Source organism: Triticum aestivum, chromosome 1B, assembly GCF_018294505.1.
Source record: "Triticum aestivum cultivar Chinese Spring chromosome 1B, IWGSC CS RefSeq v2.1, whole genome shotgun sequence".
NCBI classification, from domain to species: domain Eukaryota; kingdom Viridiplantae; phylum Streptophyta; class Magnoliopsida; order Poales; family Poaceae; genus Triticum; species Triticum aestivum.
The window spans coordinates 675,727,799-675,749,959 of NC_057795.1; the positions used below are offsets into that span (position 1 = coordinate 675,727,799).

The following is a 22,161-nucleotide window of genomic DNA, read 5'->3' on the forward strand; positions in this document are numbered from 1 at the left end:
ACACACAGCTTCGTCGGATCGACCCGAGCCTGACCCAGCGCACGAGCCAGCCAGTGACCAGTTCACAGTCCCTCTTTCAGGAGCAACAATCTGTAAGTATTTTCCCTCTTATCTTCATTGCTCACTTTATTTTCCGCATTTAGTAGTTTTATGAGTTCCATCATGTCATACCGTAGGCCTACCTGGAGTACACATGCCAGGAGACCGCTGCATGGCATCAGAGGCTTTATGAACACCAAGTGCAGAGGGATAGCCAGATGCAGGTTCGTGGGGTTACCTCCAGCACAATGCCCTCCAGCACAACCAGTGCTGATAAGCTTTGAGGAGTTTGTGGCACAGAACGCTGGCCCCTCGCCGGTTAGTTCATCCCCAATCTATTCACCAAAGCATGTCATGCCTTTCAACACAGTCATATATCCCATTAATATGTCTTTTCAACATCCAGGGAACAGGTGGATCTACCGTTGGCGGTGGTCTTCGCAGCACTCACGAGTCACGGAGCCCGACCACTCCGATCCACGGAGGCGGAGGCGGAGGTGGAGGCGGTCTTGGCGGTAGCGCTGCCGCTAGCAGTGACGACCTGGGCTTCGGCCCTCTTGGCGGTGACGACCTCCGTGGTGCTCGATGATCCTTGTGTGTGGTGATGATGCTTGAGATGACTTGTGTGTGGTGATGATCATTTAGATGACTTGTGTGCTTCTCCATATGACTATGCTTATGTTGGTTGTGATGATGTTCATTAGAGACTTGTGTGTGATGATGCTTATGCATATATTGTTGTGATGGTGCCGGATGATATCCCGTTGTGTTTTATATGTCTATCCCATCATATATATCTGCTGATATGTGCTGTTATTTGAATTGAATTGATTTGAAAAAAACCAGAAAAAAGAAAAGAAAAAAGCAAATGCAAACTATGCCGACGGCCTAGCCGTCGGCATAGGGCTAGCGTGAGCTCCCAGTAGCCGACACGTGGCGCCTATGCCGACGGCCTAGCCGTCAGCTTAGTTAAAAAACTGTGCCGACGGCTTGGCCGTCGGCATAGGCGCCACGTGTCGGCTACTGGGAGCACTGTATGAAGGACTATGCCGACGGCCAGGCCGTCGGCTTAGTTCAAATTATGCCGACGGCCAGGCCGTCGGCATAGCCCTGGTCCTAGAGCAGTGGCTGGTCGCCACATGGCGACCATTCGTTGGGCAGACTTGACGGCCGTCGCCATTAGGCGTGATAGTTGCCGACGGCCTGGGCCGTCGGTATAGATGTACGGCCCCCGTCGGCGTATCATATATGCCGACGGCTTTTCTATGCCGACGGCCTCCCTGGCTGTGCCGACGCATATGTTGTCACATGTCTGGGGCTTATTTACACTAACGGTACATAACCAAAAAAAGTGTAGGTAGATACCCTGTACTGTACTATTGATCCACTAACAAGTCCAAGGAACTCTAGCAATGAATACAACTTGAATCAGCTCAACATCAGGACCATTGGACCTTTATGTTGAAAACAAAAAGTTCCCTACTTCCACGGTGAAGCCCCATCTCCTCCTTGTTCCGACTGACAGGTGATGAGACATCGCTCAACATTCCGAATCCGCAACAAACTGTTGTACACATATCGTGCCACTGGGCAAGGGAGAAAACAAACGGCTAATAAAGTTGGTTAGCAGCAGATTCTTTGCGTCACTGAAAATGGCGCGAATGCCTTGCTAGATCACATGCAAGCATTGCTTTGGATAGCATCACGTAGCACTGGGCATGAGCAACAATTCCTCCCAGTCCAGCCCCTCATCGCTTGGACAAATGCTCCATGCTCTTTCATCAGCAGGCCAAATAGAAGTTTGATCTTGAGTTGACAATATACTATTGCAAGAGGACATGCACTCCCTTCGCGGATGGCCAAATAGAAGTTGCTTACATTGCCTTTGTGAGAAGCCGATTCAAGATGGTGAACTCCATTTTAGCACCCTGGGAGATGCTAACATTTGGAGATTGCAGGTCCTAGAGATCGATTGCGCCTCCAAGTTACAGGTAACTTCTGCAAGTAATGTTTGGGTGCGAGTTGAGGTGCTGAAGATTCACTGCTCTGGTAGGGCGTCTTTGCGGATTTCTGGACCAGCGTATCTGTGTGGTCTCGACGAAGTGTGGCTAAAGGATTCGTCCGGCGACGAGCTCAAGCAAGAGTTGCAACAGCAAATTTCTGAGCATAAATAAAAACCTGTCCTGAAGCTAGCGCAGCGCCGCTCGTCCTGATAGGCTCTCTGATCATGTGTTATTTCTGCACTTGTAAATTTGTAACAATTCCTATAGGAGTATGAACTTCTGACAAAGAAATTGATTGCCTTATGGTGTCTGTGTTTGTGTTCTGGCCACTTATATTTGCTATTTGTGGTTATTTCATTATCCTTTTTAACAAAGTGGAGTTTTGTCATCTGTATATGGTTGGAGAAATGGATTCGCCAGCGGAAGACCAGAAAAACCCGAAGCGAAGATAGATTTAGTTGGGCATCCATGGGATGTGCAGGGACAAACATAGTGCAAGTATGTGTACCCCAGTGCAATTGCCTCTGAAGAAACAATTTTCTGGACAGCTTGCCAGTTTATCTGGCTGGTGATCCTCTTCTTGCTTGGAACAGTGAACTTACTTGCGTGTGTTTATGTGATGGTAGGGAGATCCTGGAGAGAGATTAGTTTTGTATAACCTGATTTTGTCAATGGCACCGCCGCATTGGCCTTCCTAGGTGCTGGTAGATTAACCTGATTGATTTACCACATGTTTGGGGTCTACCAGTATTGCTTACGGTAATTCAGGACGGTCGTGCAATGACCACAGCAAACAAAAACTAGAAATATTGTGTGTAGATAGATACCCTGTACTACTGATCCACTGACAAGTGCAATAATACATATACTATTCACAATTGACACAATAACAGGTTCCATCTAGTTACACCAGAATCCAACAAATTGCCAGATAGATTATGCGGTACAAGGAACTCTAGCAATGGATACAAACGGGGCAAAGACAAAGAAAACGGCGACTCAACTCGGTCTTCCCGGCAAAGCATCAAGCAAAGAGTCAAAAGCAGTTCAACATCAGAACCATTGGACAATTCATGATGGAAACAGAAATAGTTCCCTGCCTTCACAGTGAAACCCCTTTCTTCTCTTCGTTCCGACTAACAAGCGGTAGATCCGCACACCAAACAGGCAGACAGCTGATGTAAAGCGGAGACACCACACGATATAGCACCACAGTTTTACCTTGATCTGAGGAAGTGCTTGGCACACCAGATGGAGCAATACCGATACTCAGACCCATCAATTCGCGTGGCTTCCTAAAATCGGCTTAACAGATAACATCACACTTGACGTTCAGAAGCCACACAGGTCTGTATTTTCTCATAAAATAAGTGTACATCGTCACAAGCTGGTTTCAACAGAACTAACAGCTTAAATAGCATATTTAAGTGTCACTAGATTCCAGGATAATACAAACTTAAACAAATTACAAACATGAGAACTAAACTTTTTTAGGACAAAGTATGAAATTGGTACGGATAACTCCTTTCAAAGGGATCAGCTAGATCCAAATCACGGACACAGAAATCCGTAAAACTGCCATGAAAATTATCCGTTGTAAAATGAAGCCGAGCACCTCCTGAGGCCTTCTTATCCAGTTGAAGCTTCTCACGTTGCCGTGTAAAAAACTCCTCTTTGAAATTACTATGATAAACCTGAAGAGTCATTAACTCTAGCACTCTCGCGTTTAGTAAAAAGAATGTGGCAAAGTCAACATCTGACTTGGTGCCCACATAATATCGCCAGTCAATTGTCTTCAGACGGATGTCAAGAGATCTTATTAGATTCTGGTGTTTACGGCGCCACAAATTCTTTTTCCCTGGCTGAATTGACTGACAAAACATAACCAAATGAAAAACGCCCAGTTCAGAACAATAAGCAGATCATATGAGAAATGAATACTATGAACCATTAAGGAAGAATTGTTACCTCAACGTACAGCCTTTCCAAGCAAGGAAAGCATCTCATCAAGTCAATAACAACATCCAAACTAAGAGCAATCATACGAACAGATAAAATCTTGACAGTGCGCACCGTCTTCGTCAAGCTATCAACACGCAATCCCTTGATGAAGCATGGAAGATGACATTATAAACCATCTATAAGTGCAGAAATTACATAATTCATCACCATAAGTGCAGAAATTGATCTAGAAGGCAAGTGGTACCTGAATAACTGTCGAGTATAGCGTGAGTGTGGTACTAAAATCATGTTGACAAAAATCAGATAAATGGGAAGATAGGCAGCCTAGGGTCTCCAATTTAGGTGCGGAGATTACCGATATATGTCGGGATTCAGCTGAGCCAAATAGGAGCAACCTTTCAAGACAAGGGGCATTCTCGATGATGACTTCCTCTAATATGATGAGCTCTCCCCGATAAGCTTCCACACCTATGCCTCTAAGGCTGATGGAGTTGATTCGGACACAACGGAAGCCAGAGCAGCGGCGAATCAGCAAGCACTCTAGAGCGGGGCAACCATCAATCATGGTTTGTAGTGAGGATTCGGATATGGTGACATTTTCAAGCCCGAGCTTGTTAAGCTTAGGGAAGAAAAGCGCCTGGGCCATGCTGTCAGGGATGTGGCACTCTCCGATGGTGGCAACGCCGAGGGTGTCAAAGAAGCGGAAGGCAGCTGCAGGCAGCGGCGCCGGCTGCGGTATTCCCCGTGGATACGGTAAGCTGTACTTGTAGTTGAAGCTGCAGAGCTCAAGCTCGTGGAGGTTGTCGAGGGCGGGGGGATCTGAGCCAGGCGTCGGCTCGGTCGACGGGGAGGTGGTAGACGGGCGCGCAGAAGCGGCGGCCGGGGCCTCGGTGTGAGGTGAGGATGCGAGACACAATGGCGTCGAGGCCCTCCGCGTGGAATAAGAATGGACGGTAGTCGAGGTTGAGAGGGGCGGAGCGCCAGAGGTGGCGCCACCGGGAGGAGAGGATCTGCGTGCGCGCGCCTTCCCTGGTGGGGAGGAGCGAGACGATGTCCCCGGGGACGCCGTCGGGGAGGCCGCTTATGCGGTCGCCGGCCCGCCACCTTCCGCTGCGTCCAGCGGCGGATCCGCCGTAGCTTCCGGGCCGCGCCCTTCTGCCGCCGACTTCCTCTTCTTCGAGCACGGGCCGCTCGCCTCCACCTCCATCGCCGGCGGGGTAGGGTTCGCCTCCGAGCGGATCGGAGGTGGTGCGGCCGTTTGGAGAGGGAAAAAAGAAAGGGGAAGCGCCAGGCATCAGATTACAGATGATCTCTTGGCATCAGACTAGCTAGTCCTAGACCATCCGATCCAACTTATACCCAACGCTCGATCTGTTAGCAAACCCCGTGCATCATTTGCTGGATTGAAGCCTCAATTGGCTGCTTCCTCATAACTGCTACGTGCGCATGCATGGCCTGGTGGTCGTTCCTTTTTTACTGATGTACTTCTTTCAAACAAATTGTTTGCTTCCTAATATATAGGCTCCGTGCAATTAGTTTGCTTCCAAGATTGATGCATCATTCCATCTAAAAAGAGGATTGGTGCATCATTTTGTCCACCTGATTTATTTCTTTATTTTAGATATTCTTTTTTGAGCCAACCATATTTGCTTCCATCATCAACTTAATAATATGCGTCATGAGCGTACAACCAAGTTTGTTTCAATTTAATGAAAATGTGTGATTATAAATGTTTATTTTGCTTCCAACCGAGCACCAATTTATTTCTATCGACTCATCGATTTGTTTCCGCTGCAACTCATTTTTTCTTCTATCAGGATAAATATATTTGCTTCCACTGTAGCTATACATTGTTTCCACAAAAAACGATAATTTACTTCCAAAGAAAAGGGAATCTGCTTCCATGAAACCAAATTATAATTAAATACAATCACAACACATTACAACAAAATATGATACAATTAATATTCAGGCCTGATATATATATCTGCAGGGAATCCCTGGATATTGTCTTGGGCTGCACCATGAAACTTGCATCGATCTACATTTTGTGGATGTTATAGAAACTTGCTTCCATCTCGGAAGTGTGGATATTATACAAATATTTTGCTTCCACGGTGAAACTTGCTTCCATCTACAGTGAATTCGCCTCCATGGCAAACAAACATGTTGTGATTTTACAGATTTTACTAAAAGAAATTTCTATTTATGCGATGCTACGCTTACTTTAAAAACATTAAAATGTCGCTTCCATCGACTAGATAATTCTCTTTACGAAATATGTATATGGCAACCGTGTGGCAGATTGCGAAACTACCACACGACCTCGGGGTGCTTCGATTGGGATCGTGCGACTGTTAGCGATATGCACGGGGGCAGTTGCTCGACTGCGGGCGTGAGTGGCCTGGGCGTTGACCCGTGGGGCTAATTTCGCTTCGCCGCTGTGGTCCTTCCGTCCTCCACCTCGTCGACGGGAAGCTCCGCTGCGACGTCCGTCGTCCTCCTGCGCAACAGCCTGTCCATAGGAGCTTGGGCCTGACCACGCCATTGTTGTTTTCTCCTCGGCGGAGCCGTTTCCGGCAATCAGTGTCTCCTCACCGGCTTCCTCGTCTGTCTCTGTCCAAGTCGATCTCGCATTCGAGCACAGTGAGAATCGCCGTTCCTCCTCCACTCGCCCTGGTCGTATGAACCCGAGCGCAGGCCGCCATGCATGAGCTTGAGCTCGAGCATGGGAGCTCGGCCGGTGCACACACAGCAGGCACGCAAGGCCGCGCCCCGCTGCACCATGCATGTGCTCATCCGCACCCCTGCGCACCCCCAAGATGCCAAGGTGAAGCCTGGTAATTCAGGGTGAAGCTCCGTTGCAAGCAGCAGCCATGGCTGCAGACCAAGTGAAGCCTGGTGCCTGTCTGCTATAAAAAACCTCGCGCCGATACAACAACATGAAACTAACTACTACCAAGTGGCTAGTGCTATGAATCATAGCCTAGACCACCAGGGATCGATTCGTAGTTTTGCCCAATTTTTTTGTATCTCTGATTTTTTTTGCCATGCTGGTGTTGAGCAGTTTGTGGGTGGTAAAAAGAACAGTAGGTAATGAGGAACATTTTGGCCCCGAGAAAAAAACTATTGACAATTACTGTGGTAACAATTTTGACCCTAGAAAAAAGAGTTGTTGAAAACATATCCACCGTCATTTTTTTGAATAAATAGTGTGGTAATATACGTACACACACACCTGATAACTTACACACAAATTTCATGGTAACTTTTGACTTAAGAAAAGAGTTGCTGAAAAGCATAACTCGCTAACTTATTTTTGCGGGGAATAACCTCGCTAACTTATGCGTATATCATGGTAGTTTTATGCCTCATAGACTTGATAAATTATGTACAAACATTGATAACTTTGGACGATTTTGACACAGAAAAAAGAGTTGCTGAAAACATATCCACTGTCATTTTTTGGATAAATAGTGTGATAACGTACGTAACACACACCTGATAACTTACACACCAATCCGGTGGTAACACTGACTCCGGGGAAAGAGTTGCTGAAAAGCATAACCTCGCTAACTTTTTTTGCGGGGAATAACCTCTCTAACTTAAGCTTATATCATGGTATTTTATGCTTCACAGACTTGATAAATTATATACAAACATCGATAACTTTGACCCAATGAAGTGTTGTTAAAAACGTGCCTCCGATAATTTGTGTAAATAATATGGTAATATAAACACCACATACCCGATAACTTACATACAAACACCTTGGTAACTTTTTGATACGGGAAAAAAGTTATTGAAATACATGCCTTGGCTAACTTACGTGTAAATAGTATGGTAATATATGTCCCGCATACCCAATAACTTGCATACAAATACCCCGATAACTTTAACCAATGATGTGAATAATTGTTGAAAAATATAACCACCCGATAACATATGTGAAAATAACACGGTAATTTACAAACCGTATACCCGATAAGTTACATACAAAAATCACGGTAACTTCAACCAAGAAGGTAAAAATTTGTTGAAAAACATATCCCCTAATAACATCTACAAACTATCTATCTGGCACACCACATCGTTTTGACAAAACTGCCGAATGACCTGGCTGCCCTTCGATCCCGATCGCTAGATCCACACGATGTTCGCTGCCTCCTCCATCCCCGCTCGATTCATGGGGGAAACCCAGCCGCGCACTTTCTTCATCCTCTCTTTCGATTTACTTCCCAACCCCAAACCAACAGCTATCGCTTACGCCGGCGACCTCACCGTCTTGCGCCGTCCTCCGCCGCTACCCCTAGCATCTCCACCTCCCCTTCCCTCACCCTATCATCCTATCCGAGGCCCCAAATCGAGCATCCAGGTCAGTCGGCGGCTAGATCCACCACGGCCACTGTAGTAGGTCCGGATCCGCGCCCTCGTGACGCGACGGAGGTGATCGAGGGTGGTCGCAGCCACAAGCGCCGAGAAGGGTTCGAGACGGCGGAAGGTTGACGACGGAAGTGCTAGAGGGCTCGCGAGCGGCCGTGGGTGAACCATCTTGCCCAAGTCTGGACGCGGCTGTTCAAGTACAATGATACCCAGATGGGGAAGTTGAGCATTGTTGCTAGAATGGCACCATCGTACCCATGTCTGGACGCGGCTCAAACAAATTCAGCGCTCCACATGCAGGTGTTCAAGATGCCACTGGATACCAAACGAACAAAGTTATTTGAAAAACATACCCCTGTTAACATGGACAATAACTTACATACAAATACCTAGGTAAATTTCACCAAAGGGGGAAAAGTTGTTGAAAGCCACACCCCCCGGTAACTTGTACGAAAATAGTACGGTAAAATATGAACTGTATACCTGATAACTTACGTACAAACGCCACGGTAAATTTGACCAAGGGAGAAAAGTTGTTGAAAAACATACCCTTGATAATTTCTATGTAAACTATATGGTAATAAACCAAATCCATACCTGATAACTTAAGTACAACCATTGCGGTAACATTTTTTACTGTGGGGAGGGGGGAAGGAGTTGTTGAAAATATACCACGAAAACTTGTATCTAAATAGCATGTTAATATACGAACCGCATACCTAATAACTTAAGTACAAACGCCACGGTAATATTTGACCAAAAATATACCCCGGTAACTTCTATGTAATTAGCATGATAAAAGATGAACCCCATACATGATAAACGTGCAGACACCATGGTATTTTGCATCTGGAAAGGAGGGAAAGGGACGCTCGGATTTGTGAACTCTGTCAACCGGTGTGAAACATGTAGAAAAATATATGGAACTAGGGTGTATAGTCCTAATACATGGGGTACAGGCGGGATCGAAGCACGGGGTTGTTCGGGAGGACGTGGTATCGAAGGGTAGGAGGTCGCCGTTTCTTTTACCTATTTTTGTGCGGGGATCAGGAGCAGCCTAGAAAAACGGGAAGGACACGGGATCCAAGCAGCCCAGAAAATCGGGAAGGAGGCGGACTATTCGGGAGGACGTTGGATCGCAAGGTGGGAGGTGGGTTGGTACTTTTGCAATCTGTCACACGGTTGCCAAATATCACTGTCCTTCTCTTTAACCAAATAAGACATTCCTTTAGGAATGAACCATAATCATGAGTATACATGCTTCACAGACATGAACCTCGTCCAATTTGATGTAGACGGTGGGCCAAAAATGATGTTGTCTTGTGCCCAAACCGTGCAGGAGGGCACAACGCCCCCCACGACCACGGTCTCAGCAATTGTTGAGTCCGTGCATGCGACACGGAGCCCGTCAGCAGACTCCATCCCTATAGTGTTGGGAACTTACCCGACACCGTCATTCTCGGGCCCTATTGACTGGGAGGCGATGAAGGCACATGTGTGGGAAAGCGACGCCCAGGCAACCAAGTCCCCAGGGACGCTAGTTGTTGTCTCAGCAACCGTGGCCCATACAACGTCGGGTCCTGCAAAGGCCGTGCAAGAGTGCATGACGACTCAGGTCACGCCTCGACCATGATGCTGACAACCATCAAGTCTGTGCAGGAGTGCACGACGACTCGGGTCGGCCATACCGTGACAACCAAGTGTCGGGGTCCACCATGTTGGTAGGAGATGGCTCCCCGAAAATGGAGTGTGTGTGTGGCTACATCTTCCTCAACGAGGAGAGAGCTGTGACCACACCCGCGCTTGTTGGAGACAAGCGCTGCGAGGTTTGGTTCCTCGACACCGGCGCCATGAACCACATGACTGTTACGGTCGACGTGTTCACGGAGTTGGACGGCTCGATCACTAGGAAGGTGCGGTTCACGGACGGCTCGGTGGTCGACATCCACGGGCACGAGACCATCATCTACGCCGACAAATGGGGTGACCATAGGGCGTCCATGGATGTCTTCATCATCACGGCACTCAAGAGTAGCGTCGTGAGCATCGGCCAGCTCGACGAGAGCTGGTACGACATCACCATCCACCGCAGAGTGTTCTCCGTGCAAGACGAGCGAGGAAGGTTGCTCATCGAGGTAACCATGGATCGAATCTCCTGTACAAGTTCTTCATTCGCCCCGTGCATTTTGTGTGCCTCGCCGTGGGCCATTTTTCCGACGCTAGGCGTTGGCATGCTTAGCTCGGACACCAGCACTTTGACAGACTGCAAAAGATGGCTCGTGGCGGCCTTGTGCGCGGGCTGCCGCACATCATGCACGTCGACGAGCTGTGTGATGCATGTCTTGTCGGGAAGCACCGGCGTCTGCCTTTCCCAAGAAGGCAAGGTACCGGGCAAAGAAGCCCCTAGAATTGGTCCACGGGGACCTTTGTGGCCCGGTCACCCCAGCAAAGCCTGGCGGGTGTCGCTACATCCTGTTGCTCATCCATGACTACAACAAGTTCATGTGGACGATACTTCCTCGCCTCCAAGGACGAGGCGGAGCGAGCCATCGTAAAGCACCAAGCTGCTATAGAGCTGGAGTACGGCCACAAGCTGCGAGTGCTGCGTATGGTTCGTGGCGGTGAGTTCACATCGGCCAGCTTCGACAAACTCACGATGACAAAGGGGTACAACGACATCTCAGGGCGCGTACTCCCATAGGGGTACAAATGTGTTTCCTGTTTGCTTAAAAATGCACAAAATCATTCATCCATAATTCCATGGACGTACTACATGCTCAAACAATCTGGTAACTCCTGCTAGCTTGCTACTTGCTACTGTATGGAATATGACAGCGTGGACATCAAGTCATTTCATTAATTTGGCGTAGCTCCTCAAGGCGCACAATATTTTGGGGCACGAGCAGCACATCGGTATTGCTTCCGTCGGCTTGAAGGAAGTCATCCGTGTCCTACTTCTATGTATCCTAAATCACGATCAAATCACACTCATTGCTTAGCGTCATATCTAACATCAATTGGAAGCGGGAGAGCTAGTGACCCCTCCTCAGTTTTAACTTTTGCCACAAGAACCACCAAAACTACGAGGGAAAGAACCGTCTTCGACAGGAAGGGAAACGAAAATAGACTTTTGTGAGGATCGGGTGTCCCACATTCATGGGCCCATTGTTGAACCCACTCAAAAAACACACGTCGCGATAATGGGTTCGCGGGTCGCTATGAAGAACCGTCAAAACTATGAGGGAAGAACCGTCTTTGATAAGAAGGGAACCGAATATAGACTATGTGAAGAACCGGTGTCCCACATTCATGCAACCATTATTCAACTCACTAAGAAATGCACGATGCGATAATGGGTTCGCAGGTCGCATGAAGAACCACCAAAACTAGGAGGGAAGAACCGTCTTTGATGGGAAGGGAACGAAAATATACTTTGTGAGGATCTGGTGTCCCACATTCATGGAACCTTTGTTCAATCCACTACAAAACGCACATTGCGATAATGGGTTCGCGCGTTGCCATGAAGGACCGCGAAAACTACGAGGGAAGAACCATCTTCGATGGGAAGGCAACCAAAAATATACTTTCTGAAGAACTGATGTCCCACATTCATGGAACCGTTGTTCAACTTACTCAAATGCACGATGGGATAATGGATCCTTAGGTCACCGTGAAGAACCACCAAAACTACAAGGGAAGAACCGTCTTTGATCGGAAGGGAATCCATGATAGACTTTGTGAGGAACCAGTGTTCCACATTCATGGAACCATTGATCAACCCACTAAAAAATGCACGACGGGATAACGAGTTCCCGATCGCGATGAAGAACTGCCTGAACTACGAGGGGAGAACCGTCTTTGATGGGAAGGGAACCGAAAGTAGACTTCTGTGAGGATCCGGTGTCCCACATTCATGGACCCATTGTTTAATCCACTTAAGAACACATGTCATGATAATGGGTTCATGGGTCGCTATGAAGAACCGCGAAAACTTTGAGGGAAGAACCACCATTGGTGGGAAGGGAACCAAAAATATACTTTGTGAAGAACCGATGTCCACATTCATGGAACCGTTGTTCAACTCACTCAAAAAATGCAGGGTGCGATAATGGGTTCTCAGGTCACCATGAAACTACAAAGGAAGAACCGTCTTTGATTGGAAGGAAACTGAAATAGACTTTGTGAGGAAGCATTGTCCCACATTCATGGAACCATTGATCAACCCACTAAAAAACGCACGACGAGATAGTAGGTTCGCGGGTCGCCATGAAGAGCCACCAAAACTATGAGGGAAGAACCATCTTTGATGTAAAGGGAACCGAAAATAGACTTTGTGAGGAACCAGTGTCCAACATTCATGGAACCATTGTTAAATGCACTCAAAAACGCATGACGCGATAATGGGTTCCACAATGCACACAGTGTCCCACTTCTCTGTATCCTAAATCATGATCCTTTCGACAATTTGCACTCATTGCTTAATGTCATATCTGACATCAATTGGAAGTGGGAGATCTTGTGACCTCTCCTCATTTTTGACTTTTGCCACAAGAAACCACCAAAACAACCAGGAGAAGAACCATGCATCTTTGATGGGAAGGGAACCGAAAATAAACTTTTGTGAGGACCCATTGTTGAAACCACTCAAAAATGCATGATGCGATAATGGGTTCGCAGGTCGCCATGAAGAACCATCAAAACTACGAGGGAAGGACTATCTTTGACGGGAAGGGAACGAAAATAGACTTTGTGAGCATCCGGTGTCCCACATCTATGGAACCATTGTTCAACCCGCTAAAAAACGCACTCGTAATAATGGGTTCGCGGGTCGCCATGAAGAACCGCCAAAACTACGAGGGAAGAACCATCTTTGATGGGAAGGGAACCGAAAATATACTTTGTGAAGAACTGATGTCCCACATTCATGGAACCGTTGTTCAACTCACTCAAAATGCACGATGCGATAATGGATTCTCAGGTCACCATGAAGAACTGCCAAAACTACAAGGGAAGAACCGGCTTTGACAGAAATGGGAACCGATAATAGACTTTGTAATGAACCATTGTCCCACATTCATGGAACCATTGATCAAACCACTAAAAAACACACGACGGGATAATCGGTTCATGGGTCGCCATGAAGAATCACCCGAACTATGATAGAAGAACCATCTTTGATGTGAAGGGAACCAAAAATAGACTTCTGTGGGGATCTGGTGTCTCACATGATTGGACCCATTGTTGAACCCACTCAAAAACACACGTTGCGATAATGGGTCCACAGGTCGCTATGAATAACCACGAAAACTATGATGAAGAACCATCTTTGATTCGAAGGGAACCAAAAATAAACTATGTAAAGAACTAGTGTCCCACATTCATGGAACCATTGTCCAACTCACTCAAGAACGCACGATGCAATAATGGTTCGTGGGTTGCCATGAATAACCACCAAAACTAGGAGGGAAGAACCGCCTGTGATGGGAAGGGAACGAAAATAGACTTTGTGAGGATTTGGCGTCCCACATTCATGGAACCATTGTTCAACCCGCTAAAAGCGCATGTCACGATAATGGGTTCGCGTGTCGCCATGAAGAACCGCAAAAACTACGAGGTAAGAACCGTCTTTGATTGGAAGGGAAATGAAAATATACTTTGTGAAGAATTGATGTCACATTCACAGAACAGTTGTTCAACTCACTCAAAAATGCACGAGGCGATAATGGGGCGGATATGGGGCGGCTCGGGCACGCCCGGGCGCGTCCGCCTGGCAAGCGCGGCCCACCACTAACCCCATGGTTGTCCCACAAAAAACCCCTTCCGGCTCATCGCTCCAAAACCATGGCTCACTCACTCTCCACTCTCGCTCCGTCCTCTTCGCGCCCTGCACCGATTCCGATCGAATCCGGCGCAATGTCGAGCTCCGGCAACCGCTCTGACTTCGACCTGGATCCGGGCTATGAGCTTGCCCTCCGCATCGCCTTAGAGCGGTCCAAGGTGGAGACCAGGGGGCCGCTCCAGATCTGTAGCCTTGCCGCAGATGCCACTTCCCCGCCGACACAACTCGGACGCCAGCGCTGGCCCCTCTTGGCGGGGACGCAGCTCGGACGCCTGCGCAATCCGCTCCTCCTCTACGCCTTCCCCTACTCTCGCCGGCAGCTGCTTCCCCACATGGTCCATGGTGGGTGCTTGTGCCCGCCCGCTGGCTCTGACGCGCACGCCAGAATCAGAGGCGCGCGCCGCCCACCATGAGCGGCAGCGACAAAGGGAGAGGAGGGAGGTGGAGCAGTCCGTGCGCAGCCGCTGCAGGATGGAGGTGGAACCTGGTGAGGACGCGCGACTCCTCGAATGGGTCTACCGCCATTCTCTTATGACCGCGGAGACGGACGTGCGGCGGCTCCGCCGAAAGAGCGCCAAGGTGCTCTGGATTGCCATTGAGCAGTCCGAGTGCGAGACGGCGGAGGCGGCTTCGCTCATGAAGCTCAAGCTGCAGCAGGACATGGAGATCTGATGGCTAAAAGGGCTCGTCATCCTCTCCGACGATGATGATGGCCAGGGCTGCTCGTCGGACGACTCGGACGATCCGCCACCAGCAGCCGACCGGAAGGGCAAAGGGCCGACAAGGAATTGGTGAATCTTCGCCGTCTCCGTCTTCAATTTCAAGTTTTTAGTAATCTAGTTTAAATTTGTCCGTCGTTTATGTGAATTATGTGACTGTAACGACCATTTAGACATTTATCGGTGATCTTTCGGTGATCGGAATGTGCATTCCTCTGTTCGTTTCTATGTTTATGTGATGATCTATGTTCTTTTTATCTACGTTGTGCTAGTATGGACATGAGGGACCGGATATGAGATACATGGATGTGGACGACAGAATTTGAAGAGTGCCCGCGTCTGGGGGTGTTTGAGGCCCTGATTTACAGGTCGCGACTGTAGATGCTCTTCGGAGAGGCCAAGATGTGGTTAGGCCAACTCCAACGCGCGACCCTGTTATGTCCGTCTGCGTCAGTTTGGGCCAAAATGGACATACAACAAGGCCCAATGTGCAGCCGCATCCGCAAATTTTGACCGTTTGGCGTCCGGCCCGCCCCATTTCCGGCGCAAACATGCGCTCGGTTTACGTCCACACGGATGCCAAACGGACGGGCACGCGCTCGCGAGTCGTCCGCCTCGGGGACGCATGGCGGCCGCCCAACTACCTCCATGACCCACACTAAATGCGCATGCACGACGGGCCCCGGCTATCAGCCACACATCCTACGGTCGTTGTCCTTCTTAAATTGGAAGCCATGGACCGGCCAATCCACAACTTCCACTTCCCGGTCGGCCTGCCTCCTTGAGCCTCGACAAGAGCAAACCCTAGGCAGCGCCGCCGCACCCCCACTAGACTGCCATTTCAGGAGGCTCTATGGGTAAAGGTTTATCTGACATATCCGCTTTGGTCATGGCAAAAATCAGCAAATCAATAATTCAGAACCTTATCCACACAAGGGTGCGAATCACGATGCATACAAACAGTTCCGATAGCCACCTCCACAACAAGTGTTGATAGCAAATCCATGTTCTATATATATATATATATATATATATATATATATATATATATATATATATATATATATATATATATATATAATATGCATCACTATTAGATTGGAAAAGGCTAACTACAGAAATTGAGAGGGGCACTGAAAGAAAGAGAAATCACGTCGGTGATGGAAAATATAATGAAGCATGTTTGTTAATAAATAAATATCTCCACGCACTAGAAAGAAATATACTAAATCAAGAAGCATGGTCATAATTCTATCTGTTCATGAGAAGCATGGGACAAGCACCTACGTAGCATGGATTCTAAGCAATGATCTTGATAGGTGAATGGAAGCATTTTTTCAAGGATACGTCAAGGATGACGTATCAAGATCATAGATAGAAAGTGCCATGATGGCAAATATTCAGTTACAAGTTACCCACGGCTATTGCAACCAAAGATGTTCTAAAGCAAGGCTCCGAATGAAAGGGTAATTACACAGTTGAATATATATGCATCACAAGCTAGAATGAAATGGCTTGAAGCATATGTATCTATGAAGCTCCTAGGAAGCATGTCAAAGGATTGATATGCCACCTGTACACAGCAAAGCACCTAGAACAGATTCAAAGATGTAGTACTACATGGGGCATGAACTGTTTCGATAATTATATATAAGTAGGAAAAGCAAAATAAAATAAAATTAAGAAGCAGCAAGCAAGGAAGCTTGGATCGGAAACTGTACAAGCACATGAAGTGTGATGTTGGAAGCTCCATTTGCATGATGTATGACAATAAGATAGGTAACATAGAAAATGAGCTACATGCGGGAGCTCAATTGGAAGCATAGTAAGATCAATGAAAATTGAGGCAAACTAGTATTGTGGTCAACAACAGAATGGATGTTTTGTCACCAGCGTACAAATTGATTGAATTCTTAAACTATGGAAGCAGATTTGTTGAGTATGTATTTTATACTGCACGTGTATTGAAGTTATGGCCCACCATCTAGTCTTATAAAGTTGAGGTAGAGGCCTTCCCTTATATTATATATGCGTGCACCAGCACCCCAATCAATACAACGATTATTGTATTGCAAAATATCTCTCTATATGGTATCAGTTTTTAGGTTTTAATCATCGTCTTCCGCTGCCGCCGCCGCCGCCGCGCGCTCTTCCCGTGCCGCCGCCGTCGCCGCCACCCCACCGCCGGCGCCGCCGCGCGCTCCTCCCGCGCCGCCGCCGCCGTGACCCAGCACCGCCGCCGCCGCCGCCATCGTGCGACTCCTCCGCGCCGTCGCCGCTACCCAGCCGCCGCCGTCCGCGCGTCTTCCAATGGCCGCCGCTTCTACAGTCGACCGCCAGCCCGCTGCCGCCGTCGAACCCGCGATGGCGTCCACCAGCCCATCCGCCGTCGTCTCTGCCGTCCCGCCGCCGGCGCCCTCCGGTGCGGCCCCGCCGCCGTACGGCGCACCCGACGTCACCTACATGCAGCCAGCGCCCTCCGGCGCGGCCGCCGCCTACGGTGAGCCCGGCGTCACCCACATGCAGCCGGCCCCGCCAATGGCCGGCTGCCCTGCTTCGCCCGCCCCGTCGATGGCTTCTCCGGGCTGGTGTTACCCGTTGCCGCCTTACCAGCCGAATGGCGCCGGCTATGGCGCCCTCCTTGCGCCGCCGCCCGTCGGCGGTTATGGTCCACCCGTCCCGACGCCGCCCTACGGGGGTCTCCCGCCGCCGCCTTCCCTCGGCGGTTATGGCCCACCCGCCCTGGCGCCGCCCTACGAGGGCCTCCCGCCGCCGCCGGTACCTGTGTCATGGGACCCCACCCTCCTCGCCGCGCAGCACTCCGTGTCGTCGCCAAGTAGCTCTATCGGTGGAGGCGACTGGTACATGGACTCAGGTGCTACTGCGCACATGACAGCTCATCCCGGTAACCTAACCTCCTCCACTCCTGTTCGCACACCCACACGTATCACCGTCGGCAACGGCTCCTTCTTACCTATCACTCATATCGGTAGCACTAGTTTTCCCTCCACTTCCACACCCATTACTATGTCTAATGTTCTTGTTTCCCCTGAATTAGTCACAAACCTAGTTTCCGTTCGTCGTCTTACTAGTGAGAACCCACTTACTGTTGAATTTGACGGTGTTGGTTTTTTTGTGAAAGACGCCCGTACCCGGATGATCCTTCACCGATGTGATAGTCCCGATCAGCTCTACGCCGTGCACGTCGGCGCCTCCACCTCCACACCAGTCGCCCTTGCCGCCGGCGTTGACCTCTGGCATGCTCGCTTGGGCCACCCCAACCCCACAGTGTTACGTCAAATTCTTAGGAGTTTCTCTTTCTCATGAACAAGCTCGACGAGCACTCTTGTGAGGCCTGCCGCTTAGGCAAGCACGTTCGTCTTCCCTTTAGTGCGTCTACCTCAGTTTCCACTTTTCCGTTTCAATTGCTTCATAGTGATGTTTCGACATCTCTCGTTGCGAGTAACACGGGCTATCTATACTACTTGGTGATCCTAGATGATTACTCTCGTTATGTGTGGACTTTTCCTCTTCGTCGCAAATCCGATGCTTTAGCCACACTCACCGCATTTTATTCCTATGTCACCACCCAGTTCGGTCGCCCCATACTCGCACTCCCAACTGATAACGGAAAAGAGTTTGACAACGTCGCTCTTCGCACACTTCTCGCCTCTCACGGCACCACCTTCCGTCTGACTTGCCCCTACACTTCCCAGCAGAACGGCCGCGCCATGCGCATTCTCCGCACTCTTAGGGCGTGTTTGGATGCTCGGCTCGCACCTGGCTCGCACCCACCGTGCAAATTCTTGGATGTTTGGTAGACTGCACCTTCGATTGGGCCTGGCCCGACCCATGCAAAATAGAGCTCTCAGCCAGGCTGAGGCGAAACGCAGGAATCGGGCGTTTCCCTGAGCCAGCCACGTGCCCGCACCCGCGTCCACACTTAAAACGAAACGGTACACATGGTTGCCCCTGATATTTATCGAAATTACTACAGATTTGCCACCGCACCTTCCCGTATCAGTCTTTCTTCTTCCTCTCCCCCACCGAACCAGATCGGATCGAGCACATCCACACACCGCCGCCGCCGCCAATCGAGCTCCTTCTTTGGCCACTGGACCCGGCTCTCTCGTTTGCTGCGACCCCTCCTGCCGGCCACCTTGATTTCTACTACGCAACCTTCTCCTTGTAGACGTTGTTGGGCCTGCAAGTGCACAGGTTTGTAGGACAGTAGCAAATTTCTCTCAAGTGGATGACCTAAGGTTTATCAATCTGTAGGAGGCGTAGGATGAAGATGGTCTCTCTCAAACAACTCTGCAACCAAATAACAAAGAGTCTCTTGTGTCCCCAACACACCCAATACAATGGCAAATTGTATAGGTGCACTAGTTCGGCGAAGAGATGGTAATACAAGTGCAATATGCATGGTAGATATAGGTTTTTGTAATCTGAAAATATAAAAATAGCAAGGTAACTAATGATAAAAGTGAGAGTAAACGGTATTGCAATGATAGGAAACAAGGCCTAGGGTTCATACTTTCACTAGTGCAAGTTCTCTCAACAATAATAACATAGATAGATCATATAACAATCCCTCAACATGCAACAAAGAGTCACTCCAAAGCCACTAATAGCAGAGAACAAACATAGAGATTATGGTAGGGTACGAAACCACCTCAAAGTTATTCTTTCGGATCAATCTATAAAAGAGTTCGTACTAGAATAACACCTTAAGACACAAATCAACCAAAACCCTAATGTCACCTAGATACTCCATTGTCACCTCAAGTATCCGTGGGCATGATTATACGATATGCATCACACAATCTCAGATTCATCCAACCAACACAAAGTACTTCAAAGAGTGCCCCAAAGTTTCTACCAGAGAATCAAGAAAACGTATGTCAACCCCTATGCATAGGTTCATGGGCGGAACCTGCAAGTTGGTCACCAAAACATACATCAAGTGGCACGTGATATCCCATTGTCACCACAGATAAACACGGCAAGACATACATCAAGTGTTCTCATCATAAAGACTCAATCCAATAAGATAACTTCAAGAGGGAAACTCAATTCATCACAAGAGAGTAGAGGGGGAGAAACATCATAGGATCCAACTATAATAGCAAAGCTCGCGATACATCAAGATCGTGTGAAGTCGAGAACACGAGAGAGAGAGAGAGAGAGAGAGAGAGAGAGAGAGAGAGAGAGATCAAACACATAGCTACTGGTACATACCCTCAGCCCCGAGGGTGAACTACTCCCTCCTCGTCATGGAGAGCGCCGGGATGATGAAGATGGCCACCGGTGAGGGTTCCCCCCTCCGGCAGGGTGCCGAAACAGGGTCCCGATTGGTTTTTGGTGGCTCTGGAGGTTTTGCGGCGGCGAAACTCCCGATCTATCTTTTGTTCTAGAAGTTTTATGATACGTAGGTATATATAGGTGAAAGAAGTACGTCGGTGGACCGAAGGGGGGCCCACAAGGCAGGGGGCCGCGCCCTAGGGGGGTGGGCGCGCCCCCCACCCTCGTGAGCACCTCCCTTCTTTCCTGACGTGCACTCCAAGTCCATCGGGTGGCTTTCCTTCCAAAAATAACTTCTCCAGTTGATTTCGTTCCGTTTTGACTCCGTTTGATATTCCTTTTCCTCGAAATACTGAAATAGGCAAAAAACAGCAAATCTGTGCTGGGCCTCCGGTTAATAGGTTAGTCCCAAAAGTAATATAAAAGTGGAAAATAAAGCCCAATATTGCCCAAATCAGTAGATAATATAGCATGGAGCAATTAAAAATTAAAAATTTCCGCGCTCGATCCCACTGGACGTGTGCTCAACAGGAGCCGGGGCGGAGGGAGAGGCGCGCCGTTGCCTTCTCAGCCGGACCGCCGGGCATCACGGCGGCATCATGGAGTACGCGCGCTGGAGCTCACGGAATGACGCTCAGCCGGCAAGATGTAATCTTTTGTTGCTCCCTTAGGTCAACGGCGTCTGCCTCAAAGTCGCTGGCATGTACGTCCTACAATTGCCATGGCCACCACGACAACGTTGACGTCCAGCACGGCAGCACAGGGGGTCTTGGCGTGCAACTTGTTTAATCCATGAAGAGCAGCAGGTCTAGTCCACGAAGAAGCAGCAGCTCTAATCCAGCCTACCAAACAACGTAGGTTGCATACAGTGCCTCTCATGCACACAATCCCTATAGTCCACCAAACATACATCTCAGTTCATCCTTGCATCTGCTCCACTCAGCCAGTATCCTCCATGCGATGCAGGGCAGAGCTACCCAGGCAACCACACACGCCCTTAATGACTGCGTTCGCACGTTACTCTTTCACTCTAACGTGCCCGCTCGGTTTTGGCCTGATACCCGCCACTCTCTTAGTTAACATTCGTCCGTGTCGCCCTCGGTGGAACTACGCCCCTCACCACCTTCTCTTCGGCACACCACCGTCCTATGATGGTCTCCGTATCTTCAGGTGTCTCTGTTATCCTAGCACCGCGTCCACCATGTCACACAAGCTCGCACCACGATCCGTCCCATGCGTCTTTCTTGGCTACCCTCCTAACACCAAAGGTTACCGGTGCTATGATCATGTCATTCGTCGTGTGTACACCTCGAGGCATGTGTACTTTGTCGAGACGGTGTTCCTTTTTTCTCAGGCTCCTCCGGCTTCGGCCCCTTCGGCACCTGCCCCCGCGCCCCCTTGGTGGAGCGATGCGCGGCGGCGGCCCCCGGCGGCCCCTCCGGCACGGCGCCCTCTGCCGCCGCCACCTAGCTTCGTGACTCCCTCCCCCGAGGTCGAGTCCGAGTGGGCCCCCGGGTCCCCGTCTCCCTCATACGAGGTTGAGCCCGGCACCCCGCCCGCCCACCCTGCGACGGGCTCGACGTCACCCTCGCCCGTCGCCTCTTCCGCCGCCGCCGTGGCCTCCGCCGCCGCACCGGGTGCCCCCACCGCCGCGGCACCCGCCGGCCCTGCTGCCCCGCCACTTGGTGTGACTACCCGTGCCCGAGTAGGAGTGCTTCCGCCCAGCACACGCTACTCCGCCGACGAGTATGTGTGCGCCGCCTCGACATCGACGCCATCACCCGTCCCCACCTCCGCTCGCGCTGCCCTTCGGGATCCCCACTGGCTAGCTGCGATGCAGGAGGAGTTCGACGCCTTACAGCGTAACCGCATGTGGCAACTTGTTCCGTGACCCCTCCGTGCCAACATCATC

At 49.5% G+C, this 22,161-nt stretch overlaps 1 protein-coding gene across 1 annotated transcript; it reads right to left on the reverse strand.

Annotated features, from left to right (window-relative positions):
• Window positions 1-3,502: 3,502 nt before the first annotated feature.
• On the reverse strand, window positions 3,503-5,057 carry LOC123148065 (uncharacterized). Its single transcript, XM_044567425.1, has 3 exons — window positions 4,249-5,057; window positions 4,011-4,145; window positions 3,503-3,913 (listed from the first exon to the last, which is right to left on the reverse strand). Exons 1-3 carry the CDS (start codon window positions 4,648-4,650, stop codon window positions 3,533-3,535), a joined length of 918 nt encoding a protein of 305 aa, XP_044423360.1. The 5' UTR covers window positions 4,651-5,057; the 3' UTR covers window positions 3,503-3,532.
• Between the last annotated feature and the right edge of the window lie 17,104 nt (window positions 5,058-22,161).